This window comes from Schistocerca americana, chromosome 8 (assembly GCF_021461395.2).
Source record: "Schistocerca americana isolate TAMUIC-IGC-003095 chromosome 8, iqSchAmer2.1, whole genome shotgun sequence".
Taxonomy (NCBI): domain Eukaryota; kingdom Metazoa; phylum Arthropoda; class Insecta; order Orthoptera; family Acrididae; genus Schistocerca; species Schistocerca americana.
Genome location: NC_060126.1, coordinates 486,418,840 through 486,436,818, shown reverse-complemented (window position 1 = coordinate 486,436,818; position 17,979 = coordinate 486,418,840). Strand labels below are relative to the sequence as shown.

The following is a 17,979-nucleotide window of genomic DNA, read 5'->3' as shown; positions in this document are numbered from 1 at the left end:
GAAGGGGTCACAGTGACCCCTGTCATACTTTCTTCTTCAATGTCACATCCAGTTTTTTTTACTTCGTTCATGAAATTCTATGGCTTTCCCTAATTTTATCTCCTCTGTTCAATGATGTATGGCAATTTACAAAATATTTATATTTTCTTGGACATTTCATTTGATGTACCTAGAACTGTAGAAGAGGTCAGTTTGACACAAATGTAATTTCTCTTCTGAAAATATGTAAATGTGAAATGACAGCTATCAGCTATCATGCAGAGCTGTTGCTGCTCGTTGGTGCATCTTGGCATGTGTGCTTTCCAATCTGCCGCAGTTTACTTCATGACATTCACATAAAATACTTTGAAGAGCTTTTCAAGCATGTCTCCCATTTCTTAAAGAATTTTGACACTGAATTGGAAACTGTCTTCAGTGGTTAAGATAAGGATTTCATACCAGATGCAAGTGAGGTTGAAGATGAAGACATTGTGAATGGGGAAGGATTAATGGAGGAGGATTTAGATGATCCTCACCTCAACCATCACAGCATACCCAGTTGAATTCCTTTAAAAATTTGCTGACTAGGGATGGAACCGAGTGGGAGATCACCAATTTTTCATCTTGTGGAAGGAGACTGACTGTGGATTTTCTAAAGATGAGAGAGGCCCCACTGGTTATGCTTCACAAGAAGTAGACAACTCTGTCATCACTGTTTTCTGTCTTGTTGTTGTTGGCATAATGCTATGTCTTGTTAACAAAGACACGTAATAAATGCTCAAAAAGTACTACAAACAATGATTGGACAGTATGACTTGATGAACTGGAAAAATTGATAGCCCTGATTTCGGCTTGGGGTGTCATTTGTACAAAAGGTATGTCTGCGGGTGATCTTCAGTCACATTCTTAGGGCCCTACTTTCTTCAAGGACATTGTACCAAGGGATGGATTTCAGGTGCTCCTCAGATTTCTTCATTTCCATGAAAAATCAACACAGGTTGAAAGCCTGTTGGCCAACAATTTTGCTCTTGTATCTGAAATGTGCGGAAAATTAATTAAAAACTGTATTCATTCTTACTGCAGAGGAGAAAAATAATCATTGTCAAGCAGCTGTTACTGAGCAAAACAAGATGCAGGTTCTTTCAATTCAGGCCTAACACATCTGACAATGATATCAAATTCTGGATTGTTGCCTATGTCCCAACAGAATATATATGTAATGCTTTGCCATATCTCAGGAAAGCAGACATGCATAGAGAGAAGCAGTCATTCAGTGAGTAAGTCATTCTAAGTCTCCTGGAACCATTTCCAAATCAAGGAAGAAACATGATGACAAACATTTTTTTCATGTGCCTTCATCTTGCTAAGCAGCTCAAAGAAAAGAAAACTTAACAACAATGTAGGAAAAGACAGATTGCTACTTAGCATGTTGTCTTTATTGTAAGTAGAAATCTATATTTTCCTACATTGTTGATATTCCTAACTGGAGTTTCCATTGTTTAAAAGAAAACTTAAGATAGATAATATTAGAAAACTTCATTAGTTGATGCACTGAACAAGAACTGTCATGAAAGTAAGAAAGGCAAATGCTGAAGTACTCTGCCCAATATTCTGTGACATATTGGCAACATAGACTGCACCATGTCTGTATACCATGCAAATAAAAATAAAAATATCGTTCTTCTGAGTCCATTGCCTCCTGAAGCAGAAACCTGGCACCTTACCATTATAAAATGCAACAAAGTATGGGATGGATGTAGTTGATTAAATGGCTTCTAAATACGCTACAAAGGATACACGTAAGAGATGGTCAGTGTGTGTCTTCTACAGTATTTTTTGACATGCTGCCAATAAACTGGGCAGAAAACAGCCTGATGATGTCAACATTGACCTCTCTGACATCTGTCAATTCTTCTTTAAAGGCTATGGAGCTCAATGTCAGATTGGGACAACCATCTTGCTCCAAACCTGAGCCTCCATCCATTGTGAGCTCCCCTCTCCATCAGAAAGTCAGGATGAAAGTACTACCCCACTGGTAGATGGCTTCCATTTTACAGTGGAACATGAATGGATTCAGTATGCACATGGAGGAACTGAGACTCCTAATGCAGCAACACTCTCTGTGCTTGTGTTTGCAGTAAACACATTTTAAAGCATCTGATGCCCCTGCGCTATGGGGCTATTCCCTATATCGCAAAGATGACCTGACTGGGGAAAGAGCCAAAGGAGGGGTTGCTGTGTTTGTCAATAATGGGCACCACTCCTCTGCTTTTCCCCTGGATACCAACCTACAAGCAGTTGCGGTTGAAATTGCAGCATGTCAGCAGCTTACAGTGTGTTCTCTTTATTTACCTCCACTGGATACAGTAGACTCTGAGGCTCTCACAGGTCTTATCGCGCAACACCCCCAACCATTTCTCCTCCTGGGAGACTTCAATCCCCACCGTGTCCTGAGGGGCTCAACGTCTACTTGCCGTTGGGGTTGAGTTTTGGAGAGCCTCCTGACATCTTGAGAGCTGTGCCTCCTAAATGCTGGTACTCCAACTCATTTCTGTGCTGCTACTGGATCATTCTCAGCCATCAACCTATCTCTCTGCTCTCCAGCCCTCGCCAACTCTGTTACTGGGCGGTCATTGACAACCTTCATTCCAGTGGCCACTTCCCGATCCACCTTCAGCTATTCAGTGGTGTGCTGCTGGAACAGAAGCCACCAACGTGTATGATTCGCAGGGCTAACTGGACACTGGTTGGCCAGTTGGCCATGTTTGAACTCTGTGACAGTGTCCAGAAATCGATGGATCACATCACGCAAGTGATCTATCCATGCCAATGTTTTTCGGTCCTCTTCAGAGGCGACCTGTCCCTTGGTGGACAGAAGAGTGCCATTTAGCCATCCGTGCGGCTCTTTGATGGTTTAAATGCTGCCCAACAGTGGACAATCTCCCATCCTTCCGAATCACGAGAGCCAAGGCTCACTGTGTCATTAAAGAGAGCAAAAAGTGGCCATGGCATGAGTTCCTGAACTCCATCAATCATTCCACTTGTTTCTGAAAAGTATGGGAAGCCATCCGGAGGATTTTCGGTAAACACAGACGATAGCTGCAGTGTTGAACCAGGGGTGCCTCCAAACAACACTTAGAAACATTGCTCAGATGCTGGCCGAGCATTTTGCACAAACTGCTGCCAATGCAAGCCAGGAAAGACCCTGGAAAGGATGGTTAACTGTTGTCTGCTCTGGCTTTTAGAGACCAGGCAACTCCTTAGCCGCTCTCAGTGTGGATTTCGAAAATTTTGGTCCACGGTCGACAACCTGACTCTCCTAGAAGCAGCTATTCAGCAGGCTTTCCTCCATCAGCATCACTGTATTGGCATATTTTTTTATATCAGTAAGGTGTATGATGCTGCTTGGAGACACTGTATTCTCACACAACTGCATCAATGGGGAGTTCATGGCCACCTCCCCATTTTCATTCAGTTTTTTCTGTCTCAGCAGTTTTTTCGGACCCGAGTTGGTTACACACTGTCTGATCGATTTGAGCAGGGGAATGGTGTCCCCCAGGGCAGTGTTTTAAGTGTTAGCCTCTTTGCCATAGCCATCAACAGTATAACATCTACAGTAAGGAGTCCAGTACAGTGCTCCTTATTTGTGGATGACTTTGCTGTTTTCTGTTCCTCCTCCAGTGTTGCAATGGTGAGCCATCAGTTGCAACTTACAGTGCAGTGGTTAGAGGGGTGGGCTGCAAAGACGGGTTGTCAGTTCTCTGCCGATAAGTGAGTGTGTGTGTGTGTGTGTGTGTGTGTGTGTGTGTGTGTGTGTGTGTGTGTTCATTTTAATCATTCTCGTTGTCCTTTTAATTTGCCTGCCTGGCATATAGGGAACACTACCCCTCATTTTAGAGACACAGTGTGGTTTCTGGGCCTCATTTTTGACTCCAGATTGTCATGGTTGCCACACCTGCGAGACTTGAAAGCCAGAACCCTCAAGGCACTGAACATCTTCAAGTGCCCCAGCCACAGGTCCTGGGGAGCAGACAGGGTGCATCCATCTCCTCCAGTTTTATTGGGCTTTTATGTGCTTGCGGCTGGACTAAGGGTGCACGGTGTATCAGTCAGCGAGGCCCTCTTATTTGCGGGTCCTTGACACTGTCCACCATGCAGGGATTCGACTGGCCACGGGTGCTTATCAGATCAGTCCCATACCCAGCGTCTGTGCTGAGACCTGGGAACTGCCACTTATCATCCAATGGCATCTCCTCCTGGTGAACCAGGTGTGTAAGTTTCTTGCAGATCCAACCTCAGCCACTCACCATATTGTTGCTCATCCACTTCCGGACCATCTTTTTTCCCACAGTCCCCGAGCCCATGATGCCGTTTGGGATCCGTGTACAGCATGTGCTGGAGTCCTTTGGTGTGGAGCCCGTATGGCCCCAAATCCAGGGTTTGAACTGCCTGCCACCCTGGTTACTGGAGAGGCCCAGAGTGATTTTAGATTTGGCGTGGTACAAGAGAGATTGCACTCCTGCTTCTGTTTAAAATGCAAATTTTTTTGCCATTTTTATCTCAGCACCATGGATATGTAGCTGTTTTTACGGATGGGTTGAAACAGGCGGATTGCATTGGTTGCTCTGTTGTTTTTCCGGATTGTCTCCTCAAGGTCCAACTGCCTGAAGCCTTTACTGCCTTTGATGCAGAATTGTCTGCGGTCCTGTGGGCACTGGAGCAGATGAGACACTCCTCTCATCCTAAATTTCTTGTCTGTTCTGATTCACCAAGTGCCCTTCACTCTTTGCAACATTTGTATCCAGCGGATAAAATAGCCCAGACCATCCAGGATGCCCTCCTACATCTACAATGACTGGGGTTGAGGTGGCTTTCTGTTGGTTTCCAGGGCACATTGGCATTGCTGGGAACAAAAGGCAGATCTCGCAGCCGAGGAGGTGTGTCTCAGTCTGCAAGTATTTCAGTGTGCCATCCCCCTGCATGCACTCACCTCACTGTTGAGCTCACGAGTCATGCGTCGGTGGGAAGATGAGTGCTGGAAATGACTGACAATAAGCTCCGTTTAGTCAAGCTCACAACGCATGTGTGTTGTACTTCCTTCCAGCCACGTAGATGGGATGAGGTTCTCCTCACTCTGCTTCGGATAGGCCACAGTCCTATGACGCATGGCTTCCCGCTCCAGCAAGAGGACACTCCAATGTCTACATCCACATCTACATCTACATTGATACTCCGCAAGCCACCCAACGGTGTGTGGCGGAGGGCACTTTACGTGCCACTGTCATTACCTCCCTTTCCTGTTCCAGTCGCGTGTGGTTCGCGGGAAGTACGACTGTCTGAAAGCCTCCGTGCGCGCTCTAATCTCTCTAATTTTACATTCGTGATCTCCTTGGGAGGTATAAGTAGGGGGAAGCAATATATTCGATACCTCATCCAGAAACGCACCCTCTCGAAACCTGGCGAGCAAGTTACACCGCGATGCAGAGCGCCTCTCTTGCAAAGTCTGCCACTTGAGTTTATTAAACATCTCCGTAACGCTATCACGGTTACCAAATAACCCGGTAACGAAACGTGCCGCTCTTCTTTGGATCTTCTCAATCTCTTCCGTCAACCCGACCTGGTACGGATCCCACACTGATGAGCAATACTCAAGTATAGGTCGAACGAGTGTTTTGTAAGCCACCTCCTTTGTTGATGGACTACATTTTCTAAGCACTCTCCCAATGAATCTCAACCTGGTACCCGCCTTACCAACAATTAATTTTATATGATCATTCCACTTCAAATCGTTCCGCACGCATCCTCCCAGATATTTTACAGAAGTAACTGCTACCAGTGTTTGTTCCGCTATCATATAATCATACAATAAAGCAATGTGTCGTACTTGTGGCATGGAGGTCACAATGCACCACATTTTATTGGATTGCATTTTATTTTCTGACCAGTGTGCCGTGGCTGACTTGCCGGCAGATCTGACATCTCTTTAAGGAAATACTCAAACCAATGTGGTTAAAGTTTTTAGGTTCTGTGACTTGTCCAATGTTTCTACCAAAATTTTAGGGGGAGAGGGTCTCAATGTGTTCACAGGGTGACTGGCTCGCCCATATTTTATGTAAGTGGCCAGCCAGTGACAATTTCCTGTGGCATCCTTGATGCTCCTTTCTCGTTTTCCTTATGTTTGATTTTCTTATACATCATTTTTCATCTTTTCCCACTTTCTTTGCAAGTATGCTTCCATTTTACTAAATTTGTCCACATTCGTTTGTTTTAATGTGTGTCAGGGTGCTGATGACCTCGACGTTGAGTGCCCATAAGCCCCGACACACACACACACACACACACACACACACACACACACACACACACACACACACACCAATAAATGCGTGGGTCTTCTACAAAATAGCAATGAACAAGAACATGGAAGAGAAGTACTTCATATTTCAGCAGGTGAATGAACTCAAAGGAACAAAAGAAAGATAGAACGAAAGGCCATGGGACTAAAATCATCTGTGAAGTGAAAGAAGTGCCAAACTGGCCTCTGTGAAGGCAACAAGACTAGCGACAACTGCATAAAGTGTCACAAAGCCGTGCACATAAAACAGAAATCACCTGTGGTGTGTGTAGCAGATTCCAGTGACTTGAGTAAAAAACAACAAATTTGTGTGTAAAACACATGTGAGTATAATATGGACTGTATATACTAAATATGCCTAGAATCTTACACAGATAGTTAATTATTACTGTTCGGGAAGCTTGTTAGCATGAGCAATATTAATAAGTAAGATTTGTTGAAATAAGTAAGTAATATATAAATTAGCGTGTAACATAATTATTATAGCGAGAGCTATACTTATAACACAGAAAACACCATATACTTTCACTATGTAATATTTTTATTGGCACTAGATAAATCAAAACACAAAGCAATAGTTTTCAACAATCACAGTAACAGTCATGACGAATGTCTCACACCAGCTAGTCAACAACCAAAGTAAGTAAAATGAAGTACAAAAAAGCAAAGATATTAATATTTTCTGGCAGTTCTGCCACAGAGCCCCCGCCCCCCCCCCCCCCCCCTCAAGGAGCGCGGAGTGCGTAGGAGGAGTGATGAGGAGTAAGTGGTAAAGGGAAAGTAAACATTTAAGGCATGACGTAATCTTGAAGTCTGAGAGGTGGCCGTACAGTGCGGCCAGCACGGGTGATAGCAATAGGGGTAGGAGGATTCGGGGAAGATGAAGGAGAAGAGGGGTTACTCTTATAAATAAAACATTATTGGAGTCTACATAGGCTGAAATGTCATTTTGTGAAGTAACCGGAGCCACATTGAAGCACTGTAATAGCTTAATGTCTTTCTGGTCAGATGGCACAGAATTGTTTTGAATTTCAAATAAAAAAAGAAAAGTGTCCACAAGTTGTATTTTTATAGAGTCCACATCATATCCACTCAAGTTCACTTGAAACACTAGTTCATTACTGCTGGCACTCAGAGGCGTGAAGTATAGAAGAGGGGGGCCTTGACTTGCAGAGAGTGTTTGATTAGCTTGTGGAGAAGGGAGAGGACAGGCCTCTGAAGTTTCCTGCAAAACAAATTCATTATCGTGTATGTCGGTGTCGTTAAGGATCCATGCTGGTTTCAAGCACTCAATGGACACGACAGATAGTTTGTTCTTAAAGAGGATCGTATAAGTATTTTCAGAGCGTGACAGGACCCGGTATGGGCCAGTGTAGGGTGGAGCAAGGGGTGGACACATGGCATCTTCTCTAAGCATCACATAGTTTCAAGAACTGAGGTGTGGGTGGATGAAAACCGGAGGGGTAGCATGCGATCGAGGTTGTGGAAAACGTAAGGTGAGGATCAATAGCTGTCTTCAGGGAGGACATGCGTGACAGGTAGTCTGCTGCAACATTGTCATTACCCCTCATATATTGAAAGTCTGAAACATATTGTAATACCAAATCCATATGGCGAAACCTTCTGGGTAGTACCTCTAATGCTGGTTTACGGAGAGCCTCAACAAGGGGCTTGTGATCTGTGTAAACTGTCACAAGTCAGGCTTCAATATCTGTAGGAAAGTACTTTATGGCCTCATAAATGGCATAAAGTTCACGATCAAATGCGGACCACTTTCTTGCGTTTCGGTGAGCTTTTTTGAAAAGAAACCCAGCGGTGTGGTACCTGTTGGTAGGGTCTGATGCAAAACTGCGCCAATGGCATTATCGCTAGCATCTGTGGTTATTGTCAGGAAGCATCAGGGTGAGACTGAGACAGGGTAATAGCGTTCACCAAGGCGTAGTTAAGCGAGTCGAAGGCTCGCTGCATGGTCTGATCCCATTCTATGTGTCTGTCACCTGTGGTATTCTTTCCCTTTAAGGCCTCAGTGAGAGGGGCTTGAAAAGATGCCACATGTGGAATGTGGAGTCTAAGAAAATTTACCATTCCGAGGTATCTACGTAACTCTTTATAGGTTTGAGGGAAGGGAAGGTCAAGTATTTGTAGTACTCTATATCTCAGGTGGGACGAATGCCCTCATTATTGACCAAATGTCCCAGGAAAATAACCTCTGGCTTCTCCAGTTGGGATTTGTCATGATTAATCTCAACTCCGTGTCATGCCAATCTATCAAAAACCTGTTGGAAGTGTTGTTTGTGTTCCTTGGCAGTTGTGGAGAAAATAATAATGTCATCTAGGTAGGCACAGCAAAAATTAAGGCCACGTAGAATGGTGTCAATGAATCTTTGCCAGGTCTGGGCGGCATTCTTCAATCCATAAGGCATAAACAAATATTCGTATAGTCCAAATGGGGTGATGATAGCGGTTTTGGGGATATCTTCTGGGTGCATCAGAATCTGATGGTATGCCTTTTTGCAGTCTAACACAGAGAAAAAATTGGCACCGTACATGGATTGTGAAAAATCGTGGAGGTGTGGGACAGTGTAATTATCAAGTATTGTTCTGGCGTTCAAACGCCTATAGTCTCCACAGAGTCAAAAGGAATTGTCCTTTTTGGGAATGACATGTATTGGGGAAGACCATGCACTGTCTGAGGGGCGGACAATACCTGAGCGTAAAAGTTCATTAATACATTCTTTGGCAACGGTAATTTTTTTTGCATTGAGGCGTCGGGGGCGAGAACGGACAGGCGGTTCCTCAGTTGTGTTAAGCCTGTGACAGACGCCCGTAGTAATGGTCTTGATTTTGTGAATAGATGTGGCCAAAATACGTGGAGGGATGCAGGAAGGAGCGATGTTATCGTCGGTGCGTGGTAAGTATGAAAGGGAACTAACCTGAAATACATTATCATTGAATGGTAGTTCAGTGAAAGCTGCAGTGTTGTCCATGGAGCTGCGCTGTGTGACAGTCGGTGGGGTTCCATTGACTATGGTGTTACTGCATGAAGGAATCGTTGCGCGCGCATGCACGGTGTCACCTGTAACAGCTGTCGCCTCTGTGTTTTGATGAAAGGCGTATGGTGAAGCGCAGGGTGGGGGGTTGCTGGCCGGGTTGCCGTCTTCGCTGTCCAGGTCGTGGCAGGTGCTGCTGTGGCTGCATATAAACAGCGGTGCAGTATGCAGGTCCCATGTAGTTTCGTGTGTGTTATTACTTTTAATCTCGATCTCCTCTCTAAGCCCACGCAATTCATCAGTCAGAACACCACAACATTGAAGTAGCTTTGCATTGTCTTCGAACAGTTGGTCGATTTCAAGGCATTGCATAACTAAGTTCACTACGGCAGCTTTGACCTCCTCAGATAGAATAGAAAATGTCTCTTTGTCTTGTTGACAGGACGTATTTGAACTGCATTCTGTCGGCGTGGATGGGGAAAATCTCGCCGAAAATTTTTGTTTAAAATCCACTGAGCAGAGGGCAGGTGTAATTAAGTCCAAAGAAAAGCTATGAGCAGTTAAGAAGTCCAATCCTAATACTGGCTTGTCGATTTCTACTACCGAAAATGTCCATTCATAATTATGTGTATCATCAAAGTAAATGCGAAGTTGCATTACACCATAAACCTTTAATGAGGAATTGTTGGCTGCTCTGATTTGTTGAGGCAAATGCCTGATTGTAGAAGTGACCATTAAACATGGAATGACACTCACATCGGCACCAGTGTCCACTAAAAACCATTTCTGAGAAGCTATATCTTGGATATACAAACGTCCGAGAGAATAATTCGGAAGTACTAGCCTGTGATCTGTTAGGCAACTTGACGTCACAGTGCGGACCGGTGCGCCTATAGTGGCCCGCCGTGCGTGTTTGGGCGCATTGCACAGGGTGAGTGGCAATTCCTGGCTGTATTACCATAAACGGAGTGATACCAGCAGAGAGGATAAACTTGCTGATCCTGTGTTGTTACCAGGTGAAGGACGTCACTTGAAGCTGTGGTATGGGATGGTGAAGGACGGTGTGGAATCTGGTGCTCAGCCAGTGTACTCTGTCTGTTTTTTAGGAAAGATCGGCCTCTGCCACATGGGGGAGGTGTAATATGGAGGGAGGCCCACGTAGATAACTTTCTTTTGTTGATTATCTTATATGCGACGTCGGCCAGCAATAATTTCGCTTGTAGACATTCCTGATCGTGTGATAGGAGCTGTAGTTGGATAGCTTGCGGCAGCTTTGCAACCCAGAAAGAAAGTAAAGCTTCATCTGGCATAGTTTTGCTATTGAAGACTGCTCTGATACATCGCCACAGTTGTGAAGGAGTCGAGTCTTCGAGATGTACATCTTGCAGTATGTATAAAACAGACTTTGTTTTGCCAGTGCATAACGATTTGCGGGGGCCGCCGACAGCACAAAGTCCTGTACCCACTCAGTGTGGTCCTCTAGAGCATTAATAAGCGCAATAAATTTAGCACCGTCTGAATCAATGTTTAGAATAAATTTAGCACTGTCTGAATCAATGTTTAGGGTGGTGAATATAGTCTCTGCCAAAATAAACCACGTATGCGGATTGTCCATCGTGAACCTTGGTAGTTTAAGAATTTTCTCACTCTTGTGTTATGGATGTAATAGATTTGATAGCACAGTGGACGGGAGTGGCGGAGTGTTTATGAAGCGGACGGGAGTGGCGGAGTGTTTATGAAGCTGTCACTCGCGGCAGCTGGTTTAAACACGGCTGGCGCGGGAGGCGCGGCAGGCGCAGCCGGGGCTGCGGAAACAGTCGGGGCGGGACAACTGTCCAACCAGTAATTGTTGTCACTGAAATTTGTACCCATCTGTTTTTGTAGTGAGTCTTGTAGTGGGTGTGGAGAAAATGTGTCCAAAACCGATTTATCAGCAATATATGGGGAGCTCCAAGTGACCTGTGGGCTCGAAAAGTCTGTGAGGTTCATAGTGTTGGGGCACTGTTGCACACTACATGTCACAGGAGGTTGTACATTCGACACACTGTGAGTCACAAATTTAGGCAGAGCACTCATGATTGGATTGTTATAGATGAATGTAGATAAAGATTTCATAGCAGGTGACATCACTGACGATGTTGAAAAAGTCCACAATGGCATTGTTGATGACGGAGAAAACTCCACGGCGTACTTATCTTCCAATTTTATCCCAGTTGTTGGTGGCGTTGTGCATAGGAAACCGTGGAAAGGCAGTGTAGAGGCATCTTAGTATCATGTTGTAGTCCGACAGGAGCGGAAGGTGAGCGATGTGGAGATGTTGAAGTAAACGGCCACATTGTCGAATCGGACATACGTTGAGTGTCAGAGGTCACCAGTATGGCGAGTGTTATTCTTATAAGACAGAAAACACCATTTACTTTCACTATGTAATATTTTTATTGGCACAAGATAAATCAAAACACACAGAAATAGTTTTCAACAATCACGGTAACAATCATGACGAATGTCTCACACCAACTAGTCAACAACCAAAGTAAGTAAAACGAAGTACCAGAAACAAAAGATATTAATATTTTCTGGCAGTTCTGCCACATTATTATAATAACTCACAAAAGATTACAGATTAATGTACACTAAAGTAAATTACTTGGTTAAGGTGAATAGGAAACTATTTTACACTGTCTCAAAATGACCCCTTTCTGCATTTTCAGGAATGTCAGAAACTCTGCCAGTTTAGTGTTAAAGAGGAATTCAGTAAGGCTGACAGGAAGATGAACATGAAGTAATATGAGTACTTAGCCATTGGAAAGGCAAAATACCTTGAGGTATTATTTAATAAACAGAGCACAAGTAATGATGAAAGCACTAGCAGGATTAATAAAGGACAAACTGTACAAACATAATGAATTCTGTTCTATGGAATGGGAAGATAAGAACAACAACAAAGAGTAGAATGTATAAGGCTGTAATTCAGATCATAGTTTTGTATGGAACACAAGCCTGATACATTAGCAAACTAGAAATCAGAATGAACTGCTGGCCACTGATATGGATTACTAAAGGTGAAGTTCAAGCTGTATTAGGATGGTTGGATAAAAATATGACTTAATCCATTAAAGGATGAAAATGGATAGATACATCTGTAACAACATGCAAGAAAACAGCCAGTTTGATTTGCCCATGTAAATAGGATAAAGGAAGACAGGGTACCAAATAGGATACTATGTTGGATACCACCCTATCACAAGAAAAGGGGTCACCATCAATCCAAAATGGCCCGATGAAGAGGAGGAGACAATGGAAAGAAAAAATATGAATATTGACGAAAATCAAGACAGATGATGGCGATTGGAGCAGAGAAGTGGCACCAGCCATAGGGGTGTGCAGTAGAATGTTAACAATTATGATGTGCTACACAATGGTCTTTAGCTCCAGCACCTTAGAAACTGGACACTTTATACAGAGGTGATGAAAATAGGCTGCTGAGTAGGTTGCCAAACTGAAAGGTACAAAACAATGACTTCTTAACATTGTACAATCTTCCATTGTTGAGGTGTTTTTAGCTTGTTCTGCACATCAAACAATGGAAAGTCCAGGATAGAATAATGACAATATTATGAAAAGGATACACACACACACACACACACACACACACACACACACACACAGAGAGAGAGAGAGAGAGAGAGAGAGAGAGAGAACCACCACTGCCTCTGGCTGCTGAGGCCAGAGTGCAGATTTTAACTGCACCTGCTAGTGGCAGGTGTAAGTAGGAGGCTGAGGTAGGGAGGGGGAGGGATAGCATGGTAGGTGTGGAGGGAGGTTTAGTGCTGCTTGTGGGAGCGTGTACGGATGTAGTGAGAATGGAGCAGGGCTGCCAGTCATAGTCAGGAGGTATTGTTGGGGGTGGGGGGTGGAAAAGAACTGCTGGAGAAGAGGGGAAAAATTGGTAGTTTGGTGGAATAGGCAGCTGTGTAATGTTGGAAAGGGAACAGGGAAGGGGATACCTCTCCACCACTAAATAGCCTTCTTTCCACCAGTACACCCAGTCTTCCTCCACTTCTCTACTCCCCCCCTGCTTTGAAACCTCCTGACTGCACCTAGCAGCCCTACCCTATCCCCACCACATCCGTGCTTGCTCCCATCAGCACTACCCCTTCCCCCTCCCCTACCCTGCTAACTCTCCCCCTCTTCTTCCCACCCCAGCCTCCTCCTTATCCCCATCACCTACAGATTGCTTCTCCCATTGGGTGCAGTCGCAGTCTGCAGTCCAGCCTCAGCAACCAGAACAGTGGGTTGTGCATGTGTGTGTGTGTGTGTGTGTGTGTGTGTGTGTGTGTGTGCGCGTGGGTGCACGTACGTGCGTGCGTGCATGCATGCATGCGTGTGAGAGTCTTTTGTCTACACCTGAAGAGCAACTTGCAAAGAGAGGTCCCCAACAGTGGGATCTACTTTTTGAAATGATCCATACAGTGATAAGATTAAGATTCCAGCTATCACACCCTGCAGCCATTCACCCTGGTGGGCCCTTGTTTGCAAGTAATCGACGGAGTTTTGTGTGACTTTCAATAGTGTTAAAGTAGTAGTATTGTTGGGTGATGTAATGGATAGTGTAAGAATTTCACATGCAGAAGTTCATGGTCTTGAATCTTGTTATGTCTTTTAAATCTTTATCAAAATTACTGTGATCATTATTGGTAATCAGTTAAGTGGTTTGAATGTAATTTATTATGTCTATTCCTTTGTTATATCGTTTTAATTGTCATATCAGTTTTTTCACTTGCTCTCATTTTTTCTTTATATCATTATTTTTCCAATCAGAATTTAATTATATTTATCCCTTAAAATATTTAAATATTTGAAAATGCCACATCAGCTTGAAAAACAAAATATGAAATGATCTGTTTTTATTGACTGTGCAATGGTGTCAAAAATATGTGTTTTCTGACCAAATGTGCGTTTTTGTAGATGGTAATCATCTTACAAAAATAACTTAAATGCCTACTTACTATGAAAAAAATAATGCGAATGAAGATTTAAATGAAAGAAAGGATTATAAGTGAAATGAAATCGAGCAAAATGAGGAAGGAGTAGAAATAGTGAATGCAATAACATGGGTGGAAAAATGAGATGATAAAATAAGAGATTAAATTGAAATTAATTTATAAAGTTAATTAAAACCACTGTCAACAATAGATGACAGACACACATACACACACTCATGCAAATGCAACTCACACACACGACTGCAGTCTTGGGCAACTAAAAGCACACAACATGATTGAGTGTGGTTTCAGTTGTCTGAGATTGGTATTGTGTGTGTGAGCTGCATTTGTGTGAGCATATCTGTATCTGTCGTCTATTGTTGATGGAGGCCTTAATGGCCAAAAGCTTTAATTGGAAAATCTTATTGTGCCTCTCTGTGACTCAGCATCTCTGCTGTATGGTAAGTAGCAACTTTCCTGTTCATAATATTGTTACATTACATCCTGGTATTTCCGTTTTTTGATTAATTAAAATCACATGAACAAAGATTTCAAGTGGGAAGAAAGACAGGAAGGAAAAATAAGAGGAAATGAAGAATTTGCTATGATGGTTAAAACGATAACAAAGGAATAGAAATAAAAATAACCTTTAAACCAATTAAATTAATACCAGTAATCAAAGTATATTTGATAAAGATTTAAAAATAAAAAAATTTCATGCACCCAACAATAGTCAACCCCTGACCTTCTGCATGTGAAGATCTTACGCTGTCCATTACATCACACAACCAGTCCATACAATATTACTATTTCAACACTACTGTTGCACAAAATTCAGTTTTTTTCTGTTGATTACTTACAAACAAGAGCCCACCAGGGTGAATGTCTGCAGGTTATGATACCTGGTATCTTAATCTACATCACCATATAGATGATTTCAGAAAGTCAACCCTACCACTGGGGACCTCACCTTGTTGGTCTGACAGCTGATAATATTGAGCAGTCTTCTTTCAATGTACCCTTCTGCCACTAAATGCCTCCTGTCTGGTGAGTAGCAATCTGTCCATTTCATATTATTATATTTCATGTCAGATTCCCATTGTTTGCTACAAAGGATGCTTTTCCTTTTGATGTTCAGACTCTGTTTTGTTTCCTTTTTCCCCTCTTGATATTTCACAGCAACTCTGGTGTGCACCCCTCTCCTTCCGCCCAAATGCTTCCCTACTGTCCTACCCCCCCCCCCCCCCCCTACTGTCACTGCCCCTCCCCCCCCTCCGCCCCCTCCCCCATCCAGTGCTCAGTTTTACTGGCAATATTAGTTGATTCACAGTTTATTTATTTTGTACAGTAAACCATTTTAAAGTAACTTTAGTTTTTTTTTTTTTTTTTTTTTTTTTTTTTTTTTTTTTTTTTTTTTTTTTTTTTTTTTGGTACTACTTTCATATTTCTCTAATTTTTGAGACTGGTTGTTAGTGTTACCTCTCACCTGTTGTTGATATTTGCCCTAAAATGCAATTTACATGTCAAGCTTGGTATCCAGCAGAAAATGTAGAATTAATCTGTAGTACTAATTAAGCATATGTAATTGCTTTGAGTAGCTTTTTTGAAATTCTGCTTGTTGCCTTTCATTTATGGCAAAAGTGGACTAATTTAGTACATGGTACATAGCTCATGCAGTGAGACTGCTTCTGATTTTAGGGGTCAGGTGATGTCAAATATCATTTGGGTACTTACATTGAACGTTTGAATCGTGTGACTAACAAAAATATGCGACTAGCTGTGGTAGCCAATCCATCCCATCTTGAGGCTGTGGATCCTGTTGTTCAGGGGAAGACTCGTGCTGAACAGTTCTACCGTGGTGATGGAGAAGGAAAGAAGGTAAGACAACTTTTGATTGCTGAAGTATTATGGAATGTTATTTCATGTCTATTCTCTTTGGTTATGAAGATACTTGGATGTTGATTTACATAATGTTGTTTTTGATTTTGTCTGTTTTTAAATAGTTGTAGGGTTCATCACTGTTATCTTTTGCTGCAGATAACTGTATATCTTTTAATTAAAAAAATTAATGAGAAAATATGTGTTACATTCCTGTAATAGGTTATGTCCATACTGTTACATGGGGATGCTGCATTCTGTGGTCAAGGCATAGTGTATGAGACTTTCCACTTGTCTGATTTGCCTGATTACACAACACATGGTACCATTCATATTGTACTCAACAATCAGATTGGTTTCACCACTGACCCAAGGCATTCACGCTCATCCCCATACTGCACTGGTTTGTATTCTGTTACTTTTGGTTATGTGTATGCACTAGTGGTGTGTATAATGCATACTAAGTGTAACTGTTAAATTACGTTACAGATGTTGCCAAAGTGGTGAATGCACCTATCTTCCATGTCAACTCAGATGACCCTGAAGCTGTCATACATGTGTCTAAAATTGCTGCAGAGTGGAGAGCAACATTCCACAAAGATGTTGTTATTGATATTGTAAGTTGTGTGAATCATCTGTCGTATTTCTAAAAAAAATTGGAAAATCCATATTTGCTGATATGTTTGCAGTAAACAACAAGTTACATTTAATTGATTTGTGTATGGTGATGATACAGATGAACATAGTCACCTTTCTCTCTAGGAAATAAAGTGCATTCCACTGCAACAAATTTGATACAAGTGCGAAATTTGCATTACATGTTAATAAAGTTTCAGCAGTAGCAGCAAAAGTTCATTGTATGCATCTGCACGATTGATTTAATAGATACAACTTTTGCTTGTCTCCCCCCCCCCCCCCCTCCCCAACCCCAACTTATTTCTGTTCATTAACATTATAGCCAAGTACATTGGCGGTAGAGGAATATAACTTTAGAGCTCACATTAGTACTAATGCTTTACTTGATAAAGTGTGAAGATGTCTCTCTTCATCCATTTATATATGTCACAACATTTGAGATTTAATTGGGACTCAAATTTTGATAAGCATAAACATTCAATGTCGGTTGCTTTTGCAGTTGCTTTGTAAATTAATTGCTAATTGAACTTAATGTTTGAAGTAACAACTCATGCAGATAGCTACATGCACTAAAGCACAGTGTCCATGATTTGGGGAGGCAGCCCCTCCCCAGACTGAACCTATTTCACAGATTAACAATGAGGGCTGGTAAGCCAGGCAATCTGGATGTGGTTTCTAGGCAGTTTCTCAAACATAACTAGGTAAATACTGAGCTTGTACCCATGCCCTGTCAGATACTATGCAAACACTTAGAAGACATTCCCACACTTTAGCAAGAAATGTACTGTAGATGCAGGCAGTTGGAGTGTAACTTTCCATCCCCTGGAAGTGGTGGTGCCAGGAATGGTGTCTGGCCACACAGTGTCACTATCATTACCATAGCCCATAAAACAACATTGATCCCATAGACAGACAGGAAAAGGCGAAGAAGAAGAAGAAGAAGAAGAAGAAGTAGAAGAATGTTTGAACTTCTAACACTAATTTCTGAACAGTTGTAATCAGTTCACTACATGTAGGGTATTTGTATTTGTTGTTGTTGTTGTTGTTCTCTGTCTGAAGACTGGTAGAATACAGCCCTGCACACTAACTGAAACTTTTCTGTCCTTACCGTGTGAAGTTTCTCTGTTTATCACTGCGAACTGAAAACCCAAGTCAC

The 17,979-nt window shown here is 42.5% G+C and overlaps 1 protein-coding gene across 1 annotated transcript in view; it reads left to right on the top strand.

Moving 5' to 3' along the window:
• LOC124544999 (2-oxoglutarate dehydrogenase, mitochondrial-like) overlaps positions 1–17,979 on the top strand; it is a 181,905-nt gene that overhangs the window by 92,903 nt on the left and 71,023 nt on the right. The window contains exons 7-9 of the mRNA XM_047123755.1: positions 16,008–16,187; positions 16,410–16,590; positions 16,677–16,804. Of these exons, the coding sequence (XP_046979711.1) occupies positions 16,008–16,187; positions 16,410–16,590; positions 16,677–16,804 (489 nt within the window). The remainder of the gene's footprint in view (positions 1–16,007; positions 16,188–16,409; positions 16,591–16,676; positions 16,805–17,979) is intronic.